At 40.8% G+C, this 20,082-nt stretch overlaps 1 protein-coding gene across 1 annotated transcript in view; it reads left to right on the top strand.

The window, feature by feature from the left end:
- The window catches only part of PRKCH (protein kinase C eta), a 143,835-nt gene that overhangs the window by 51,118 nt on the left and 72,635 nt on the right, over positions 1-20,082 (top strand). Inside the window, exons 2-7 of the mRNA XM_075192725.1 lie at positions 5,348-5,411; positions 7,878-8,028; positions 11,326-11,360; positions 15,889-15,977; positions 17,064-17,193; positions 19,894-20,021. Of these exons, the coding sequence (XP_075048826.1) occupies positions 5,348-5,411; positions 7,878-8,028; positions 11,326-11,360; positions 15,889-15,977; positions 17,064-17,193; positions 19,894-20,021 (597 nt within the window). The remainder of the gene's footprint in view (positions 1-5,347; positions 5,412-7,877; positions 8,029-11,325; positions 11,361-15,888; positions 15,978-17,063; positions 17,194-19,893; positions 20,022-20,082) is intronic.

The following is a 20,082-nucleotide window of genomic DNA, read 5'->3' as shown; positions in this document are numbered from 1 at the left end:
CAATTTTGATAGCAGCCAATTAACCTTCCAGTATGTTTTTGGAGTGTGGGAGGAAACCGGAGCCCCCGGAGGAAACCCACGCAAACACAGGGAGAACATACAAACTCCACACAGATAAGGCCATGGATGGGAATTGAACTCATGACCCCAGCGCTGAGAGGCAGAAGTGCTAACCACTTAGCCACCGTGCTGCCCAGTAGTTTGCACTGCTTGATGGGAGGATTTCGGTGGAGTGAGAACATATCTTGCAAAGTATAGAGTAGGCACGTCGCTTTGGGACGAAAAGGAGAATTTGTTTTGCAGACCTAAATTATTTCAGTTGAAAAAGGCGGCGCAGAGGGTGTATTTTAATGGTCGATCCTTGGTTTGGGGATGGCACACAGACCTTTAAAGTCGGCAAAAGAGCTTGAATTTTGCAGGATCCGGGTTTCGGGGTTTTTTCACAATTTTACAGTGATGCATTTCATGTCTTCCAGTTACAGGTTGCCCAATGTTTTAAAAAAAAAAAAAAAAAGCTTCAAACATACAAAAATGCCACTTGTAATAAAGACTGTCTGCATAAAGATTTATTTATTGTTAAGAGATGTAAAATGACTGCAGAGGAGGGAGGGGCGTAAGTGTCAGCGACAATCATAGTGCGGCTTCTGCAATGTCGGTGATTGCGGCTTCTGATTCGTCCTCTTGCTCACTCATACTCCCCCTCTGCAGTGTCACACGGCTCAGGCTTTCATCCAGGGAAATCAAATGAACAACAGAGCCTGGGAGAAATGGCAGCACAGAGCGCCACCAGGGGGTCGAGTAAGGCGATAATTAACTCCTATTTGCCTTTTTTCCCGGAATGTCTGGGAGATTCCCAAATTTTAGGCCTCCTTCACGGATCCCACCCACTCCACTATTGAATTGGGAGGGGCACGAGGGTGATGACTATTACATCATCATAGCCCTGCCCCCATCATATGATGCAGTGAGTTAGTACATCGCAATGCGGCTGGTGGGGGGACACAGTGACCAGATGGCGTTACCATGGCCTCTCCCTCACTTGCCCCCCGATCTCCTCTCAAATCTCCCAGAGGGGAGGTTTAAAATATTGACAAGTATTAATTAACTCCAAATGGTTATAGTGCTTTAAGGGCTTGTAATAATAATTTTTAGTTTGTTTTTAATTTCTTAAAGTAAGGAAATGCTATCAGTTTCCATTAATGGAGCTCTACCAGGTATGTAGCAACCTACGTCAAAGAAGAAATAAGCCAGTGCTCGGTTAATCCCATATTATCGGTGGTACCGGCTGCACAGCAATATAAATGCCCTATTTTGTATACAAAACAAATAGCCGATTGTTGTCCTCGCTTGTCCTTAGCACTGCATATCTGTGTGTATCTAGCAAAATGAAAAAACAAGGAATTGGTTCATTTCCAGTTTCCATTAATGAAGCACTAACAGGTACCTAACAACCCTTAAGCCACTGTAAACAAACAAGAGAAAGTATGGAGGCTCTTATATCCTACTAGGGTACACATTGAAAATTGCATTGTATTAGCTTCCTCAAGCACTTTGCAGGGGACATTCATTGGTCTCAACTTGCAGAAACTGGCCACAACTTGTTATTGCACAGAGAAGTCACCTCTTTGAATATACAGTACAGCAGCCTCAAACCCATACCTGCTGTGGTTGTGTAAAGCAGGGCCGTAACTAGGGCTGTGCTACAGGGGCGACCGCCCAGGGCGCAACGCTGGAGGGGGGCGCAATTTAGGAATATTTTAGGTTAACTTGGTTAAAATGGAGGGCTAGGGGGGCGGCATTTGTCTTTCTCGTCCAGGGCGCTAGAATTCTAAGTTACGGCTCTGGTGTAAAGACATACTTGACTTCTCTCCCGGAATGTCCAGGAGACTCCCCAGCTACCGAGTAGTTCTGCTGGAGCCACTGGAGAGATTCCGCCCATTTCCAAGATGGCGAATCGTGTCGTTGCAGCCCTGCTCCTAAATGGTGGCATTTGGCCATGGGGGATTGGGCCAAAAATGATGCGATCTTAGGCGCCACTCCCCCCCTGCACTTTTTACGTGATGTCCGGGAGGGGAGTTTTTTTTCAAAGTAGACTAATATTTGTAAAGATAGATATTCTGAAGCATAAGGAACATATCTATAATTTAGTATCATGCTTCGCCATTGTATATGTGTAACTAGATATGTTGAAGACTCCAATAGTTAAGTTTGGTTTTGTTTTTGAACTGGATCCTATCAGATTCTAACTATAATTTTGTAGAATGTACTGGCTAAATGATAGCTAGAATCTGATTGGTTGCTATGGGTAACACCTCAACAGTCATCATCATCATAATTATAAAGGTTTTGCATTTCTGTTTCATTTTAATGGGTATTTTTTGTGTTTGTGGATTCCATTCAAGTTTGTGCAAAATCAATCAACAATGTATTTGCTTCTGTACGTCAACCTTGTTATTAACCAATTATTTTTCAGTTATGTATAGTCCCAGACTAGCTTTGCACGGCTTTACAAAATTGGACAACAATTTAGCAATTACTTCATAGATATAGAAAGTGATCACACGATAGTCATTCTTGAAACTTTAACAAAAATGTATACTTTTTATGTTATGGGAGGGTGCATTAATCCATCAATTGGATTGTTAGGAATGAAGATCACAAAGTTACCCAACAAGTTTTCAGATGTTCTGAGGGCAGGGCAGTTCAAATCAGTAACGTATGATCTGGCATTCCCATAACCGGTGCACCTAGTTTACACACCAAGTATAAAACTCTGCTGTAACACAATAGTATTTGCTGTACGTTAAGATATGCATTCCTTTTAAAGGCTGTTCAAGTGAACGTTTGCTCACCCAGGGAAACCTCACTGGTTTCTTTACCTAATAATTTGTATATCAGCTAAGAATGTATATTGCTGACTGTGTGTTGAAACATACATTGACTTTTTAATTTAGTTTTTTAAAGATACAGTAACACGTTCATATTATCAAGTGTTTTGATTGCGTAATGTATTAATCTCCTTCCTCTAAATTGCATTTATGGGGTTTTCCATTGGAGAGGGGGGGTTACCCAACCCCACGTTGGCCTCCACTGCCCCTCACCCTACACTAGTTCATCAATTGGGGCTAGATTTACTAAGCTGCGGGTTTGAAAAAGTGGGGATGTTGCCTATAGCAACCAATCAGATTCTAGCTGTCATTTTGTAGAATGCACTAAATAAATGTAAGCTAGAATCTGATTGGTTGCTACAGGCAACATCTCCACTTTTTCAAACCCGCCGTTTAGTAAATATACCCCTTGGAGTGCTTGGGGCTACTACAGTTTATTCAGTGCATCAGGTTCTCATACTTACTGTAACAAGGGGTCTTCGCTTGACTGATACTGTACCACTGTAGAGAAGCTTAAGGACCCAACACCGGGTTATAAATGGCACCTGGCCAATCAGGTTCTGGGTATACAACTTAATTCCTTGCATTGGCTCCATCCCTCCTGTAATCGCACTGAAGTTGTTACAGCAACACTTCAACAGATGCCCCCCCACTCCTTTTAAGTATCTGGACCCTGCTGAAATAAGCACACCGCATGGTTTCCAAGAGAGTCGTCCCCACCAACGTACAAGTGCGGTAGACGGCAAAGCTTTGGGCCGTCAGACAAGGAAATATAGTAGACAAATAAATAAAGGCAGTAAAATAATTTCAGGATTTTTGGAACACTAGTCCAGCATGATATATAGCTTTGTGATGTACATGTTAATTTGGGGCAGAGTTCTTTATGGGTAGGCATTTTATATACTGCAGTTAAAACTGGTACCTAACAAAGCGATGGGATTTCTAACATAGCGATGTGACTGGATGTTCTAAAACAGGGACGTTTCCGCACACTTCTAATTCTATCCTCTATTTAAATCCTAAAACAAATATGGACAGTTTAAAAATAAATGTTTGTTATTATCTTATGTTCCAACACAAACTGGGCAGATCGAAGCTACTTCTTAATGGGTTGCTGTTGGTCAATGCACATTTGTAATATATATTTCTGTAAACATGATCCATTTTACCCATAATTCTCGTGCTCCCGTTTTACTCTCTTGTGGCCTCAGTTAGTGCTGGGCGCAATTTATAATCCGAACGTATTTCTAAATTCTGTAATCATAGACTGCACATACATGTGGGTGTTGATTAGCACACATCTCAAGATAGGTCCAACTCAAAAATAGCAGTATTTGTGTCATGCGCACAAATGCGTATACTTGTACCCCACAATAGCCTAGAGATGCTGCTTGAAAGTGATCGTAATAAATGCAAAAGTCTCATTATCCAATCAATTATAATATAACATAATGAAGTGTCGTACACACGAGAGAATAGCAATTCGACAGGGCATTTAATAAATGTGGAAGTTGCATTTTGCAATATATAATGTAATGGAATGCAAACACCCCCACATCTGTCTTTTACTGCTTAAAAAATCTAATGGGATTGTGTGTAGTTTGTATGTCCTCTCCGTGTATGCGTGGGTTTCCTCCGGGTGCTCCGGTTTCCTCCCACACTCCAAGAACATACTGGTAGTTTATTTGGCTGCTATCAAATTGACCTTAGTCTCTCTCCCCATGTCTGTCTGTGTGTGTGTGTGTGTGTGTTAGGGAATTTAGACTGTAAGCTCCAATGGGGCAGGGACTGATGTGAGTGAGTTTTTTTTTTTATTATATATATATATATATATGTGTTAACCCGTGCATGATACTCATGCATTCTAGTCAAATCAAGCTACTTAAGGTGTTAAAAAGGTTCTTGTCATGCATTTGGGCCTAGCCCAGGCCTCCTCAGGGGAAGAGTGTTACTTCCCGACGCAAGCGCGCTTTTTTAACGTGGTTTTGTCCACATGTCACCACCTCATCATTTTTCTCCATCACCTCATCCTTCATCTTCATCGCCACATCCTTCATCAAGCTACTTAAGGTGTTAAAAACTCCCCACTGTCACCCCTGGCAACCACCAACCACTCCCAACTGTCACTTCTCCTTCAAGAAATATATAGGTCAGTGTATAACTCTGCCCAGCAGGTGGCGCTGCAGCTTGGGGTTTTTTTCCACACACGCCACTAGGCATTTATATAGTAGATAGGGGCCCCGGTGCACTGCTTTGCCCGGGGGCCCAAAATGTTGTTAAGAGGGCCCTGGACCAATCCACTTTAAATTGAGGAACACAATGCAGAATAGAGGTTATTTATTACAGCTTTGAATGTACAGTATCCTGTGAAGGTGACGTGATTGGGGGTTGTCTGTATACGTTACTATCAATGAGCAATTAACACAAATGTGTATAAACAGTCCATTTCTCTTTTTCAGATTGATTTGGAACCAGATGGCAAAGTGTTTGTTGCGATAACCCTCCTAGGTAGCTTTACAGAAGGTAAGAGATTTTTATTGCATCTTCTAAATGACTTAAACTTATAAACTTAATTTCATACTTGCCAACTTTTTAAATCTGCACCCTGGGAGATCGGAGTACAGATCATGTGACAGAGGGTAGGAGGGGGCGTGGCGACGTCATTACGTCACTATAGCCCCTCCCCTACCGTAAAATACGAAAATTCTTTGTATTGAATAGCGGAGATGGGGGTGGGGCTTAAGACACGATTAAGCCCCGCCCCTGGTATTCAATGCAGTGAATTTCTGTATTTTACAGAGTCCGGGAGCTTTGCCTACTCTTTCGGGAAGACTCCCTGAAATTCAACATTGACTGAGACTCTCCTACTGATTTTACTGCTCTCATGGCAAAGCTGGCTTGAACATTTTCAAAGGGGGTCTAGAGAACAGTACTTGATAGCATATTGGCCCCATCCTGGCCAATCTTGTTGTTACTTGCCCTTGGATGTGTTTAGGCAGCAAAGTTTAGAAAGTGTTGAAATGTTTCTAAAAGGTGAAAAGGCAATTTGGATTAATACAGAATGTACTTTTCAAAAAATATATACGTATCATTAAAAATAAATTACAAATTAATGTTATATATTTTTCTGCTGCCTCTAGGTAGTACCAAAAAACAAACATTTAAACTACTCGGCTGCTCTGCAGCACCCTCCAGGTACAACAAAGTAAAAATATGACTGCAGTCCAATAAACTCCCTGTTTCAATAGATAAAGACTAAGGGGGGTATTCAATTGTCAGCGGGATTGCCGAAAATCCCGCGGCCCGCGCAGGATTACCGTTATTACGGTAATCCTGTGCGGAAAAACCGTTAATACTGTAATTTACTCGCTGGATTTCAGCTCGCAGCTCAGGGAGCTGCGAGCTGAAATCCAGCGAGAGATTACCGTATTAACGGTATTAGTTTTTCCGCGCCGGATCCCGCGGACAATTGAATACCCCCCTTAAGGGGTACATTTATCAAGCTGCGGGTTTGAAAAAAGTGGAGATGTTGCGTATAGCAGCCAATCAGATTCTAGCTGTCATTCTGTAGAATGTACTAAATAAATGACAACTAGAATCTGATTGGTTGTTATAGGCAACATCTCCACTTTTTCAAACCTGCAGCTTGATAAATTTACCCCTAAGTGATTCTCTATTGATGTGGGGGTTTTATTTTGACATGCTGGTGAATGCTTTGCACAAGTGTTAAATACGCAAGTCAGATGCAGCCTTTTAGGTCTATTTATTTATCAAAAATAAGTCTTAAGGCCTAATAATTATTTATTTTTACTAGACATAAGGTAACTTAGTTAGTATATATGCACTTAGTATATGTACAATACAGATTACAATCAATTTACCTACTATGTATGAGTTTTCTGCTGTGCATACAAATAAGCGTGTTTTTCTTTACATTTCCTGTGAGCACTGACCACATGTTGACAGCTTAATGTGCATTCTTAATAACCTATCATGGGCTGCTTTCCTGTGTAACCTATATTTTTGCATTCATAGAGAAAGCCACATACTTTATGGCCTTGCATATCTTGTGATAAACAGACCGCAAGATGCATGTTACAGTGCACCCACTGGCGTGGGAATCCACAGAGGAGAAGAATGAGGGGCAACGTGACGGAGACGCCACAGCCCAGCTGTGGTGTGCTTGGCACTGCTGTGGAGGGGAGGGGCCTGAAAGGCGGCCTAGTCGTGTGAGCATTTAGACCTGAGTGGTTCCAGAGTTCAAACAACATAAAAATGCCTACTTAGAATACTATGACCTATATAACATAGAATCATATAAACACATTTCTTTGACCTTGTCATCACTTAAGGCTGAATTTATCACGTTACCGTGTACATTTTTGACCTTTTGGGATTATTGGTTTGAACCCTCATTTTTAATTTAGCATTGGTGACACACTTTCAACATTTGTTCCACTTTATGAGTAAACTGCAGAGTGTAACAAAAATACCTGATGTTTAACATGATATAGTTGGAGTAGGTCCAAAGTACTACTGAGATATCAGTAAACGAGATGAAATGATATCAATGCACCAAATGAGGTGTAATAAATGGAATGCAGAGAATCCGTTCTTAATCCTGGTGCAAGCAAAGGGGTCGCTACATCAAAATCCACTCCCTTTGAAAAACATGCATGGATTTGGTGTCCTGCGTTTAACGTATGGCGCAATTCAGTGGACGTTCCCCAGATCCCTCAGTGGTAGTTTGAGCACCCAACCCGTACTGAGGTCCGGGCATTTATCTTCCTCTCCACTGAACCAGTTTAAGTACCCATCTCTGAATTGTGTGTCTGTTTTACACCAGTGATTGAATATGTCTAGTACCAGTTTTGTATAATCCATTTAAAAGCAAATAGGTGGCACATACCAATTGATACATCCACCGGATATGGCAAGAGTATTCAAATATCTGCTGGGATTGACTTTCCATTATCACTTAATTTGTAGGGACAATGCGGGATGGTCGGCTGCTTAAGCACTTTACGAGGAAGCGCCAGAAGGCGATGAGGCGGAGGGTGCACCAAGTGAACGGGCACAAGTTTATGGCGACTTATCTCAGACAACCAACCTACTGCTCACACTGTAAAGATTTCATCTGGTAAGCATGACGGGGAGAAACATACGTTGACCCCACACATGCAGGTTTTGTGGTTCATTATAAATGTTGAATTTGAATGGTCATTATGATCGTATGTGTAATAAAGGATCCGAACACAATACAAAAATAATTTTCAAAGTCAGGTTGGGTTAGAAATTTTCATGCGTTTGTTAAATTATTGGATCATGCACATCTCCAACCAAATAAATGATGGTAGCCTATACCCCAGACGTTGTAGAAGGCACCAGAAGTTAACGCTTATGGGCTGGTGCTAGGTCTGATGTCAGAAGGTACGTTCTGTGAACCTGCACATGTGGCTAAGAAAATTGTTGGTGTTGATTTATTATTTATTTGTGAGTATATTTTTGAGTATATTTTTGCATAAGTGTAGCTCATGATATGGTAGTAATAATAATAGCTTTTTTTGAAATTATAAATACCACTTTTTTATTATTTAAACTTCACAACCTATACATAGCTGTAACACGACCCTCGTTCTTCCATATAACCTGGCTCTTTTGTTCATTCTGTGCAGGCACAGGCAAACCAGGGGGAGGGGGGGTGTTTCCTAGTGCCTGGAAACCCCCCTCCAAACCTGGGGAACTGTATAATTGAGGTGGCTGGACCCTGCTCCCGCTTCGCACAGCTCTACTTGAAAAGGGAGAGCTTCGTGCACCTAACAGTAGTGCACGCAGCATTGCCCATGTATATTATGGGTATAGGAAGAGTTGGAGAGCAGCCAAATACTGTCTAAAATTATAGCCACGCCCCCATGCATGCTGGTCACGCCCACTGGCGGCGTGGTGTGGAAACCCCCCTCTACAAATCCTGTGTTTGCCTCTGGCATGTGTAGCTCCCCGGAGGAATAGAGGGACTACCATGCAAGAACTTACTTTGTTTCTTCAACACTGTTTTCCTCCTTCCTCGCAATTCAGATTTGGTTGGTAGGACAATGAAAATGGAATAATTCCTTAAGCAGTTTGTTGGATAATTAAATAGACCCTTCCGTAGACAAGTAAATGGATACTTAAAATAACAGGTATAAACACTTAAATAAACAGGTGGCCTGACATTCAAATTAGGCGGAGCAGAGAGCCAAACTCCCTAGAGATAAATCACAGTGGTGCCTCCATAAAGGTACGGATCTACTTTCTGGAACAGCTGTGGCCTGAGCACAATAGCAACGTGGTAAACCCTGATTCTGATGCACTAAATAGTCCCGTATCGCAAGTGTACAATGCTCTCTTAGCAAAAGGAAGTCGCTGAGGTGCATACTCCCACACAGTTGTACTTAAGTTCATCACAATATCTGTCTGTTACTAAGGTTAAGTGGAAACAGTCCCTTTAACCAATGGGTATTGAATTGATATAGCATAGAACTCCTGTGTTATGACAAATAACATTCCCGGGCTAGCCGGGATCTGTGATTCCACAGAACTGGACAGTATCTGATAGTCACAGAGTTTCCTCAACGAAGTTACTGCTTAGGTAGGAAAAATGATATAAATTCCAGGCTCCCTTTTAGTTGTGAGGTTTTGGGCATATGCCGTGTAGGCACACTACTACTGCCTTGTATTTAAATGGTACTCGGTGCAGACTACGTCCTGTAATTTCTCAAATCACAATAAGATTCTGAAAGATATTCTGACTCTGCACCAAACAAAATGGCTGATCCTTGATACTGCATCCACTTGTCTCAAAATGGTGGTGGTTAACAAACATATTTCCTTTAACTGGTGGACAGTCTTAATTACAGTTCTGAAACAATTATATCTTCTTGCTAGTGGGGTTGTTTGACTGGTGATGTGCTGTAAAAACTGTAGTTACTAGGTGCTTTTATATCCTGAAGCTGGCTGGGATCTGTGGTTCCCCACTGTTGCACAGGCTCTGTTATGCAGATTATGACATCCTCTCTCAGTTCCTCTCAATAATAGTGTCCCGAATATAGTCTGAGGATTTATGCTTAGGGCAAGTAATATGTAAGATGGGGCTGGGGGTCAGTTGACCCAAGAAGATGTACACAATGCCCAAAAGACTCAGGAACCGGCTATGTAATAAAAATGATCACTCCTTGGTCTGGTCCTTTTTATTTTTGAATTTTTTTTAAATGACCAATTTAGGCCACAATGGGCCATGCAGAGTTTTCATTAGTCTGAACAGCTAAAAAACTGTGTAGACCAGAGTGTGTAGTCATTGGCCAACATGGTACACTGCCTCTTGCCGTCAGTCTGCACACCAAACGACAGATCTGTGACAAATTACATTGGTCAAGGATTTAGGGCTAGATTTACTAAACTGCGGGTTTGAAAAAGTGGAGATGTTGCCTATAGCAACCAATCAGATTGTAGTTATCATTTATTTAGTACATTCTATAGAATGACAGCTAGAATCTGATTGGTTGCTATAGGCAACATCTCCACTTTTTCAAACCTGCAGTTCAGTAAATATACCCACTGATCTCAACATCATCGAGTCTGTCCAGGATTACATGAAGAGACAGAAGAATTTGAGCAAACCTATATCCACAGAAGATCTGTGGTTAGTTCTTCAAGATGTTTGAAACAACCTTCCTGCTTAGTTCCTTCAAAAAGTGTGTGCAAGTGTACATAGAAGAATAGATGCTGGTTTGAAGGCAAAGGATGGTCACACCAAATATTGAGTTGATTTAGATTTCTCTGCTGATCGTTCACTTTGCATTTTGATGCACTATGTCCCCATATAAGTTGTAGAGCACACCTTTAATAATCAACCCTCAGGCTCCTTATCTTTGTGACTTCCTACCACATTTACCACAAAGCACCACATGTGTAATCTTCAAAGGCCGAACAGCTGATTTATATGAAACTTTCCCATGTATTGTGACAGAACCCTGGTTTACCCAATAACGCTGTAAACTTCCTGTATCCATATATGTTGGCAGGACTGTATGTTTTATTATAGACTCTGAGGAAAGCTTAACCAGGAGCCCCCCACACTCACTCTAATACTCCACAGAGTCCAGCACACAATACTATTGTGCTATGGCATTCAGGACGTCTAGCGACTTGGCAGATTTCTTATTATCATTTTGTGGAGCCCTGATCGTAACGCATTCATATTTCCATTCATCAGACAGAAGTCATCCAAAGCTTGCCTTAAATCCTGCAAGCTATCCTGGTAAATGTTGATCTTTACAAAGTGTCTGCTAGTATCCATATTATATACACATGTGAATATTATGCAATAGTAAAGTATTGCTTTTATGTGTTTTGTATGTTTATAACTTTACAACCTTTCATATATATTTTTTTTAAACAGGGGAGTGTTTGGCAAGCAAGGATACCAGTGTCAAGGTAATGTAACTTCACTGCTTAACGTGGTGTGACGTAGTATTTAACAGGCATAGGTAGATGACAAAACATTATTATGTGCATAGTTATTTTTAAGTTAACACTTCTATGTCATACAGGCCATGCACATAGTTGTAGCTTGTGTCATGTTAAATCCTGTCTCGGTGAGATAACAGAATTTATTGGACAGCTGTGAGTGTTTGTTTTTTCGTAGTGCCAAGATTTTGGCTATCATTGTTACTACCATTATAAACATCTACAATTCGACACTGATTTGAAGCTGTCCCACTGGTTGCAAGCATAGTGCAGAGGGAGATCTTATGGAAGTCCTCCTGGGGTCCAGAAATTAATTCTCATCAGTCTTTACATGAATGTCCCTCTGTGTTTCTAGGGCAGGGCCAGTCACACCTATGACAGGCAAGAAAGTCTAATTATATTTTTAAGGGTTGGGAAAGTGTTGCTGTTGACGTTTTAATGACCACTCTGTCAAAGTTCAGGGCACATTTGTTTTTTAAAGTTTGGACACAACAGAAATAGGGTTGGTTCTGAAAACAAATGTGATTTTACACCTGAAATGCCATGTGTTGTCTATGTATAACATGTTCTCTTTACAGGTCAGTATAATATCTGCATAACATGTCAGCGCTTTAGAAGTAAAGGATCAGTGGTGGAAGTGGGGGTGTATATGGTGTATATACCATACCGCCACTACACAATTTCCACTTCTAAGTATAATATTATAAGAAGATTTATCGTCACCATGGACTTACTTGACCATATAAATACACACTACTAGTGACTAAATATGTGCAGAAGACAGGAAGAAGGTATTTTGTTCTTTTTAATACACTGACTCAGACTAGACATTACATTTACCAATCCTCATTAAAGTGCAAGTGTTTTTTACACCATGTGAATTTTTCCAGTTTAATGGAAATTGCCATAATGTAAAATATGGGCATCAGGACTGGCCTTTACAAATGCGCTATCCGGTGCAATGCCACTCCCATCCCACCAGCAGGGTCATGGCTACCATAGGGGGTGTGGCTATACTTACTCTCTGTTGGGTGCAGTAAGATGGCGCATGCTCTGGGTTAGTCCTTTCTCTATAAGGGGTAGTGGCAGGAGTTTATTGGCCAGATGAGGGCTGAAACTAGGCCTATGCGAGAGGGGCAGCCGCCCAGGGCGCAGGTATCAAGGGGAGCCCAGGGAATGGATATTTTACATGAATTATTTTGGTTACAGTTGAGGGCTTGGGGGGGGGGGGGGGGGGGCGTCCTATCTCCTTCTTGCCCCAGGCGCTAACATTTCTATATACAGCTCTGAATGCTCTAGGGAATGATCCTTGTTGTCCCCTGGAAGCTCGAAGCTCTAAAACAACAATGTTAACAGCAGATAAATTCTGCAGCGTAGCAGATTCTAAATGCAGCTCCTCAGATTAAAACCCTCATTAGATTGTGCATTTTACACTTTAACTTCTAAATTCCAGAACTTAGAGGCAACATTAATATCTGTAGCGATGTTTCCTGTCTGTATGCAAAATATACCAGTTCCTGAATGTATCTGGATGCCAATTTCGTGATAGTGATGTTCCCAGGTCCTGCTCATGGCTAATAAATGTACTGATAATGTTATAGAAAACTCTTCAAGGACTATGTAAGGAAGTGTGCGATTCTTCCTGAATTGTTCCCAATACATTTTGTACACAGTTTTCATTTACAGACGTTAAAACGATGTAAGGCCAATACGTATTAATTTCATAGTTTATTTAAATTTATTTTCATTATTAGCACAAACATTCTTCCTCAAGTCGGCATTTATAAAATATGAGTCCTCTCTGTCTATAACAATGTCATTTTAGGTGTCTATAACTACAAAGAAATATTACTCGGGTATTATAAACTAACTGTAACTTCATTAAAAAGGAATAGCCTAATTTGCAGTCTCCTTTTGAGATGTGTGCAGACAACTGTTGCCAGGTAAATAGATACGGTGTGCAAATGCAGCAGAATAAATGACCAGGTAGTTTACTCAACTGCTGAGCACTGGTCGTTTATAAACATACTGTCAGACGTCATTGAAGCCTGACAGTAAATTTATAAACATCCTGTCAGAAGCAGCTTGCTTGTCACCCTGGAACCAGGCTGTCCGTGACAGTCTCCAGGGGCAGTGTAAACTGATTAGGCTCCCAGGCACATGGTCACTAAGCACACAACGTGTGTTATAAGTTCTGCGTAACCCATTGTGCAGGCTGTGCTTCCACAAAGAGGGTGACGGTCAGCGGTAAGTCACCGTAGATTACCGCCAACAAAGAGGACAGGCTGTAGATTACTTGCGCTATTTATGACTAATGCTGTTGAGATGCAGGGGAGACATGGACCACGGCCCGTCTGCTCAGTTATTGGTTAAAGGAAGATAATTGTAAATTGTTGTGCAGCCAATGTTTGGTGGTTTTCTATTAACTTGGACAACAGAAGCAAACTTGCTTTGTTTAATAAGTAATAACTTTTGAAACGTTCATCTCTCAGACACAGAAGCAGTTAAGCTTTATTCAGCGAGAAGAGTTCTACCAACATTATATTGGTTTTTCAATTAAGGTTTCAACCATTTTTTGTTGTTGTTGAAGCCTAGTTGTGTCAAAATGTATTCAGGATTGTATTTCTCATATAGGCAAACTAGAAATATGTCTAGGACAACATATAAATCATTTTATGTTTATTTTATTTGTTTTCACTTTTACTCTTCTTCCTGTGATACTTGTTTTTTTGTTTTTTTTACCAGCTACCCTACACTCCTAGTAAAAATACATGATCATGTGATGTGCCCAGCTCCTTGTCCAATCAAAAGCTACTCTGACACCGTGAAATAATTTTCTCTTCTCTGCTGTGTATGAGATAACTACATAGAACAATTCCACCTACATTGTTACTGTGCAAATTTCCCAATAATACAGATAAGGATTAGCCCTGCTTCATAACTCCAGGGAGTATATTTACTAAACTGCGGGTTTGAAAAAGTGGAGATGTTGCCTATAGCAACCAATCAGATTCTAGCTGTCATTTTGTAGAATGTACTAAATAAATGATAACTAGAACCTGATTGGTTGGTATAGGCAGCATCTCCACTTTTTCAAACCCCCAGGTTAGTAAATATGCAGAGCTATCAATATGTTCATGATGTAAAGTTAAATAACACTCTAAAGTTTTAGGGCAGTGATTGACTCTCAAGAAGTTTCCACTGAATGGATGTGGTTTTCTGACAATGCATCATGGAAACTGTATGAGCTATTGTTAAGCTACATCTCCTATCACCCCCAACCATATAATACAGCGTTTAAGACATAATTTAATCATCTTTTTCTTTTTTTTTTTGTCCAGCGGAAACTACATTGGTGTCATGTTATTATCCAACTAGTGTAGCCTGTAATTGCATTTCAGTTCTAAAGCTACAGTAACAATGGATCATTTCCTGTGAAAACGCTTCCATTTCTAAGTTAACCCAAGTGAAATGACCCTTTGCAGTTTTTCTTAATAAAATACATTATCTAATAGTTCTATAACAACATCCTTCTTGATTCTCAGCGTTATTATATTGTAGCTAATCCTCACAAACAAGGGGTTGCGTTCAGTGCTTGACTATTTCGGGTAGCAGCACATTTTATGCCTATCTTTCTGCTAAGTACATACATTGGGGCATGTTTTCATTTTTTACTTTTTGATGGTTTATTCGCACAGAAGCTTTGCACAACATTTTGCAAATGTTTATTCTGAGAATTTGCCCTGGAACAATATAAGCGTCCTCTCAAAGTATTGCACAGTTGAACCACCCCTTAAATATTTTCACTGCCTTTATTTTAATTTTCGGTCTTTAGTTACTTTTGGTAAGCTGTGCATTTTAATAGGATTTCCATATTACCTAGTATTGTTTCATAACTGTGTTTGTTCCCAATTTTTAAAGCGCTACGGAATTTGCTGGCGCTACATAGATAAATGTTGATGATTATTTGCTGCACCATGATCATTATCGTATCTCCACCCTCAAGACTTAATAAAATGATTCTATTAGTGCCCATAATGTACTTTTTGGTCCCTATCCCACATTTTATAGGCAATGTCCCAATCTACCCGTGTCTGGTCATCACCTGCGTTAGAAAACTTTACGTCTGCATTTAGGGCCATGTTCTTATTCTAATCAATGCGCGCATCCATAAAAGCAGCGCATGATTTCACCATAAAAAAAAACTGCTTCTCTTCCGTCTCTCCACATATTCCCGCGTTCAGAGATGACCCACACTTTGGACCATCGCTCATGAGAATGCAGCCTACACACACTTACTAAGAATTCTTGACATGACACAATGTAATATCTCTACTAAAGTAAACACTCTTTCGTGAACTAATGGCAAATTGTAATAAATACAGTTCTTAGTGTACTATTGAGTTAGGGAATATTTATCCATGGTGAGTAATCCACTTAAACGCACAGATGCCTGATTTTAACTGCTTAAATGGTTTCTCTTCTCTCAACTCAGTTTGCACGTGCGTAGTCCACAAACGATGCCACCAGCTGATCGTCACAGCCTGCACCTGCACGCACAACGCGGCTAAAGTGGAAAAAAAGGTGACGTGTTATGGGGTTTTTTTACTCTTCAAACTGTTCTGGTCTCAGCATCTTGTTCTCCGAAACCACATCCTGTCTCTAAATCTTAAAGCTATTTCTAACGCCAAAATCCCCTAGTATATATAGTTAGACACTGTACCTACAGCTCTGGGCAATGCTATTCCTGGGGGACGGCAGATTACAACTTCGGCTTTTTAGAGTTGTATTGCTGCCTTGTTAACCAGCTAGCGTTCTATCTAAATTTACGGTCACTTTTTTATTTATTTTTCTCAAACTGCACTTTTCCTTCCAAAATATTATAGTAGGACAAAACACCAGAGATGATGGGCAGTGTTCCTGTTATTAAACGTGAACAATAAAAGGACCGTTTACAAATGGCAAAAGCGTAAAACCGCAGCGCAAATGTTCTTTTGTGCAGAAATAAGGTTTCATGTTTATGTAAGCTCGTCTTACGGTATGGCTGCTTCTAAACGCATCCGTTTCTTGGAAATGCATCAATCGAGAGTCGTAATCAAAATTAGTTCAGACATATAGTTTAATTTTTTTTTTATTAATCTTAGTCACTTGCTATAGAACACATTAAAATGGTTGTGTAATGTCATATGAGATTTAAGGGTCTATTTATCAAGACTCGGTGACATGGAAGATTTCCTGTTGCTGCTCATCACAAATCTTCTTTCACCCAAACATGTACGGTGGAAGCTTCGTTGGAGGTGAAGCCTATAACTGCCTTGTTAACATAGGAGAAGCCCTAAATTCGGTGAAAACTCCCTTTTTGCCAGAATTAGGTATTTTCTCTATTTGTTAAATAGGCCCCATACCATCCTCAAGAGTCCATGTGTTGGGAGTTTAAAAGATATGAAAATTGCTGAATCAATAAGAATAATATTGGAACAATTGTTTAGAAATTGACATTATTTCCGCATTAATCTTGAATCCAACTATCCAGTGGATGAGATTACAAATACAACGCAATTGAAAACAGGCTCTGTGACTCCGTAATAACATTGGATTTTTAAAATTATTGGGTAATTTATTTTTTATTTTGTGACGTTTCGTTTATATAACAATGTGTTCTGTTGTTAGATCTTTGAACAGCGGTTTGGCATCAATTTGCCTCACAAGTTCCGTGATCACAATTACAAAGTGCTGACGTTTTGCGACCACTGTGGATCTCTATTATGGGGGCTGTTGAAGCAAGGACTACAGTGTAAAAGTAAGACCTGGTTAATAGTTGTTAAAAAAAATAATGTAGAAACCTGTAACGGTTTATTACAAAGTGCTTGTGAAATTCTCAAGGTTGATATAAAATTGTGGTTTCAAGACAATCCCTGACAGGTCCTGGTCACTGTCGGGACCTAATTAAGGATTCGGGCCGTTCTAAGCTGATACTAACCCTCTCCTTCCACACCAAACTTTTCCTTTTCTCTCATACTTATGCCTCTCTCATCATTAACCAGCTTAACCACCTTGTATCTTCTAACACCATCATTTGTCTTCCGTCACCGTTCCCCCTCCTATTATTGCCCCTTCCAGTATTACTACTACTATATTACTGTAGTGTGGTAGAGTTTACGTTTTTCTCACAGCTACACTATAAGCCCCATTATCACTGGTTACTATCTGGTGTAATCTGTTTGGAAATGGACGTTGTTTATAATCAAACTGATGGGAGGCAAAGTCGATGAAAATTTTACACAAAATTGGTGACCACAAATAAAAACCCAGAGAACAAGGAACTGGAGCTTTAAGCTCTAAGCAGAATGATTTACTGCAGAGCGTTCCGCTCTCAGCGCAGAGCGGCATTTACATTACATCGCTTTGAGCGCTATCACATAGAGGGTAGAGAAAATCCGTTCTGCACATGTGATTACGGCAGCGCTCAAGAGTCCCAGGTTTAAAAAAAGAGACGTTACTTGGAGGTAGGGTAGGAAATCTGCATATAGCTAATTACCTAAGTGTTTCATTTCAAGGGGTATATTTACTAAGCTGCGGGTTTGAAAAAGTGGAGATGTTGCCTATAGCAACCAATCAGATTCTAGCTGTCATTTTGTGGACTGTACTAAACAAATGATAACTAAAATCTGATTGGTTTGATAAATTTACCCCCTAGATGTGTTGATCCAGAAAGTGGCAAAGCCAAACTCCCAGAAGCCTCAGTGACTTTATTCTGACAGGAGGAAAATTCCTTCCTAGGCTTGTAAAGTAGCCTGACGGAAGAATGGCGATCAGAATAACTCCATGGGGTATACTTACTAAACTGCGGGTTTGAAAAAGTGGAGAAGTTGCCTATAGCAACCAATCGAATTCTGACTGTCATTCTGTAGAATGTACTAAATAAATGATAACTAGAATCTGATTGGTTGCTATAGGCAACATCTCCACTTTTTCAAACCCGCAGCTATTAAATATACCACTACCACAACCACCAAACCACCTACTCTACCTACCAAGTAACATCTGTTACTGAAAGCTTAAGTAACATTTGTGCACTCCAGTTAATTACATAACAAGTTCCGCTACATGTGTGTTCTGCTCGACAAGGAGCGGGGACTAATGTGGGGCCATCAGTCCCGTATGGGTGCAGAGCTCAGCTCTGCCCTGCAGTTAAAACATCCTGCTCAGGGGGAAAGGATCAACTTAAAGACTTACTAAACCTATGTTTTAGGCTTTCTCAAGTGATTTATCTAAAGGAGATACCAAGAAAAATATTTATATAAAATTTGTATCCAATCGATGAAGGTGTCTGTCAAAGACAACAAACAGCCTATTCCATGCTCCACCATTGTTCTTGTTCAGAAGGGTGAGGAATATGGGAGGAGAGAGTGAGGGGAATGCAGCGTTACTAAGCGTCCTTTTAAGAACTGCAAAAGTGCAAAACCGCAGCACAGATGCTTTTTTTTGTAACACCACCAGCTACTTCTCTGCAGTTACACCCACTGTTATAGGGAGGTCATGGGTTTGCAGAAGGTAGCACTGACTGGTGGGTGGAGATGGATAGAATGGGAGGAGTTGGATAGAATCTCGTGTCTGCAAGACGAGATTATTTAAATCAAATTGGGTGGTGATGGTGCATTTACTGGGGCCTTGTGTGAGACATTTTTTCCCCACTTTAGGACTTTTTGGCACCTCTGAGGTGTCAAAGACCCTGTCTCGTCCTATTATTTTCCAGTTCTAAATTTGCAGTAAAAGCTCATTTCTAGGGACACTTCAACCAATGAAATATTAATATTCAAACTCACAAAAGTGACACATAATAAATACAGTCATGATGATGCCTTACTATCATTATCCTACTAGTGCTGTTCAGACTGAACTTATCGCTTTCACTGCCATTCTGCGTTGGCTATCGCTGCCATTCTGCGGTGGCTATCACTGCCATTCTGCGTTGGCTATCACTGCCATTCTGCGGTGGCTATCGCTGCCGTTCCATGGTGGCTATCACTGCCGTTCCATGGTGGCTATCACTGCCATTCTGCGTTGGCTATCGCTGCCATTCTGCGGTGGCTATCGCTGCCGTTCCATGGTGGCTATCACTGCCGTTCCATGGTGGCTATCACTGCCATTCTGCGGTGGCTATCACTGCCATTCTGCGGTGGCTATCACTGCCATTCTGCGGTGGCTATCACTGCCATTCTGCGGTGGCTATCGCTGCCATTCTGCGGTGGCTATCGCTGCCATTCTGCGGTGGCTATCGCTGCCGTTCCACGGTGGCTATCGCTGCCTTTCCGCGGTGGCTTTCTCCCCCTATGACGCTCTGATTTGCTGTTTGCATCGCTGTAATTATATGCTTACATCAGTATATGTCTAACATCTTTCCAGTACCTTGAACAGATATTGCATTAAAATCCAGCAGCCCACAGTATTTGAGACCAAGTTGAATGCATATTTAATGTTGTTGTGTTTCTCTTTATAGTATGCAAAATGAATGTACACAAGCGCTGTGAGGCAAACGTGGCGAATAACTGCGGAGTGAATTCAGTGGAGTTAGCGAATGCTTTGGCGGGGATGGGGCTGCAGCCTGGGAATATTGCCGTCACACGGGTAAGCCTTGGTAACAAAGGAGGGGCTACAAACAGAAAATTATAATTAATGACGGAAATAA

Source organism: Mixophyes fleayi, chromosome 12, assembly GCF_038048845.1.
Source record: "Mixophyes fleayi isolate aMixFle1 chromosome 12, aMixFle1.hap1, whole genome shotgun sequence".
Classification (NCBI taxonomy): domain Eukaryota; kingdom Metazoa; phylum Chordata; class Amphibia; order Anura; family Limnodynastidae; genus Mixophyes; species Mixophyes fleayi.
This window is presented reverse-complemented; position numbering and strand designations above follow the sequence as displayed.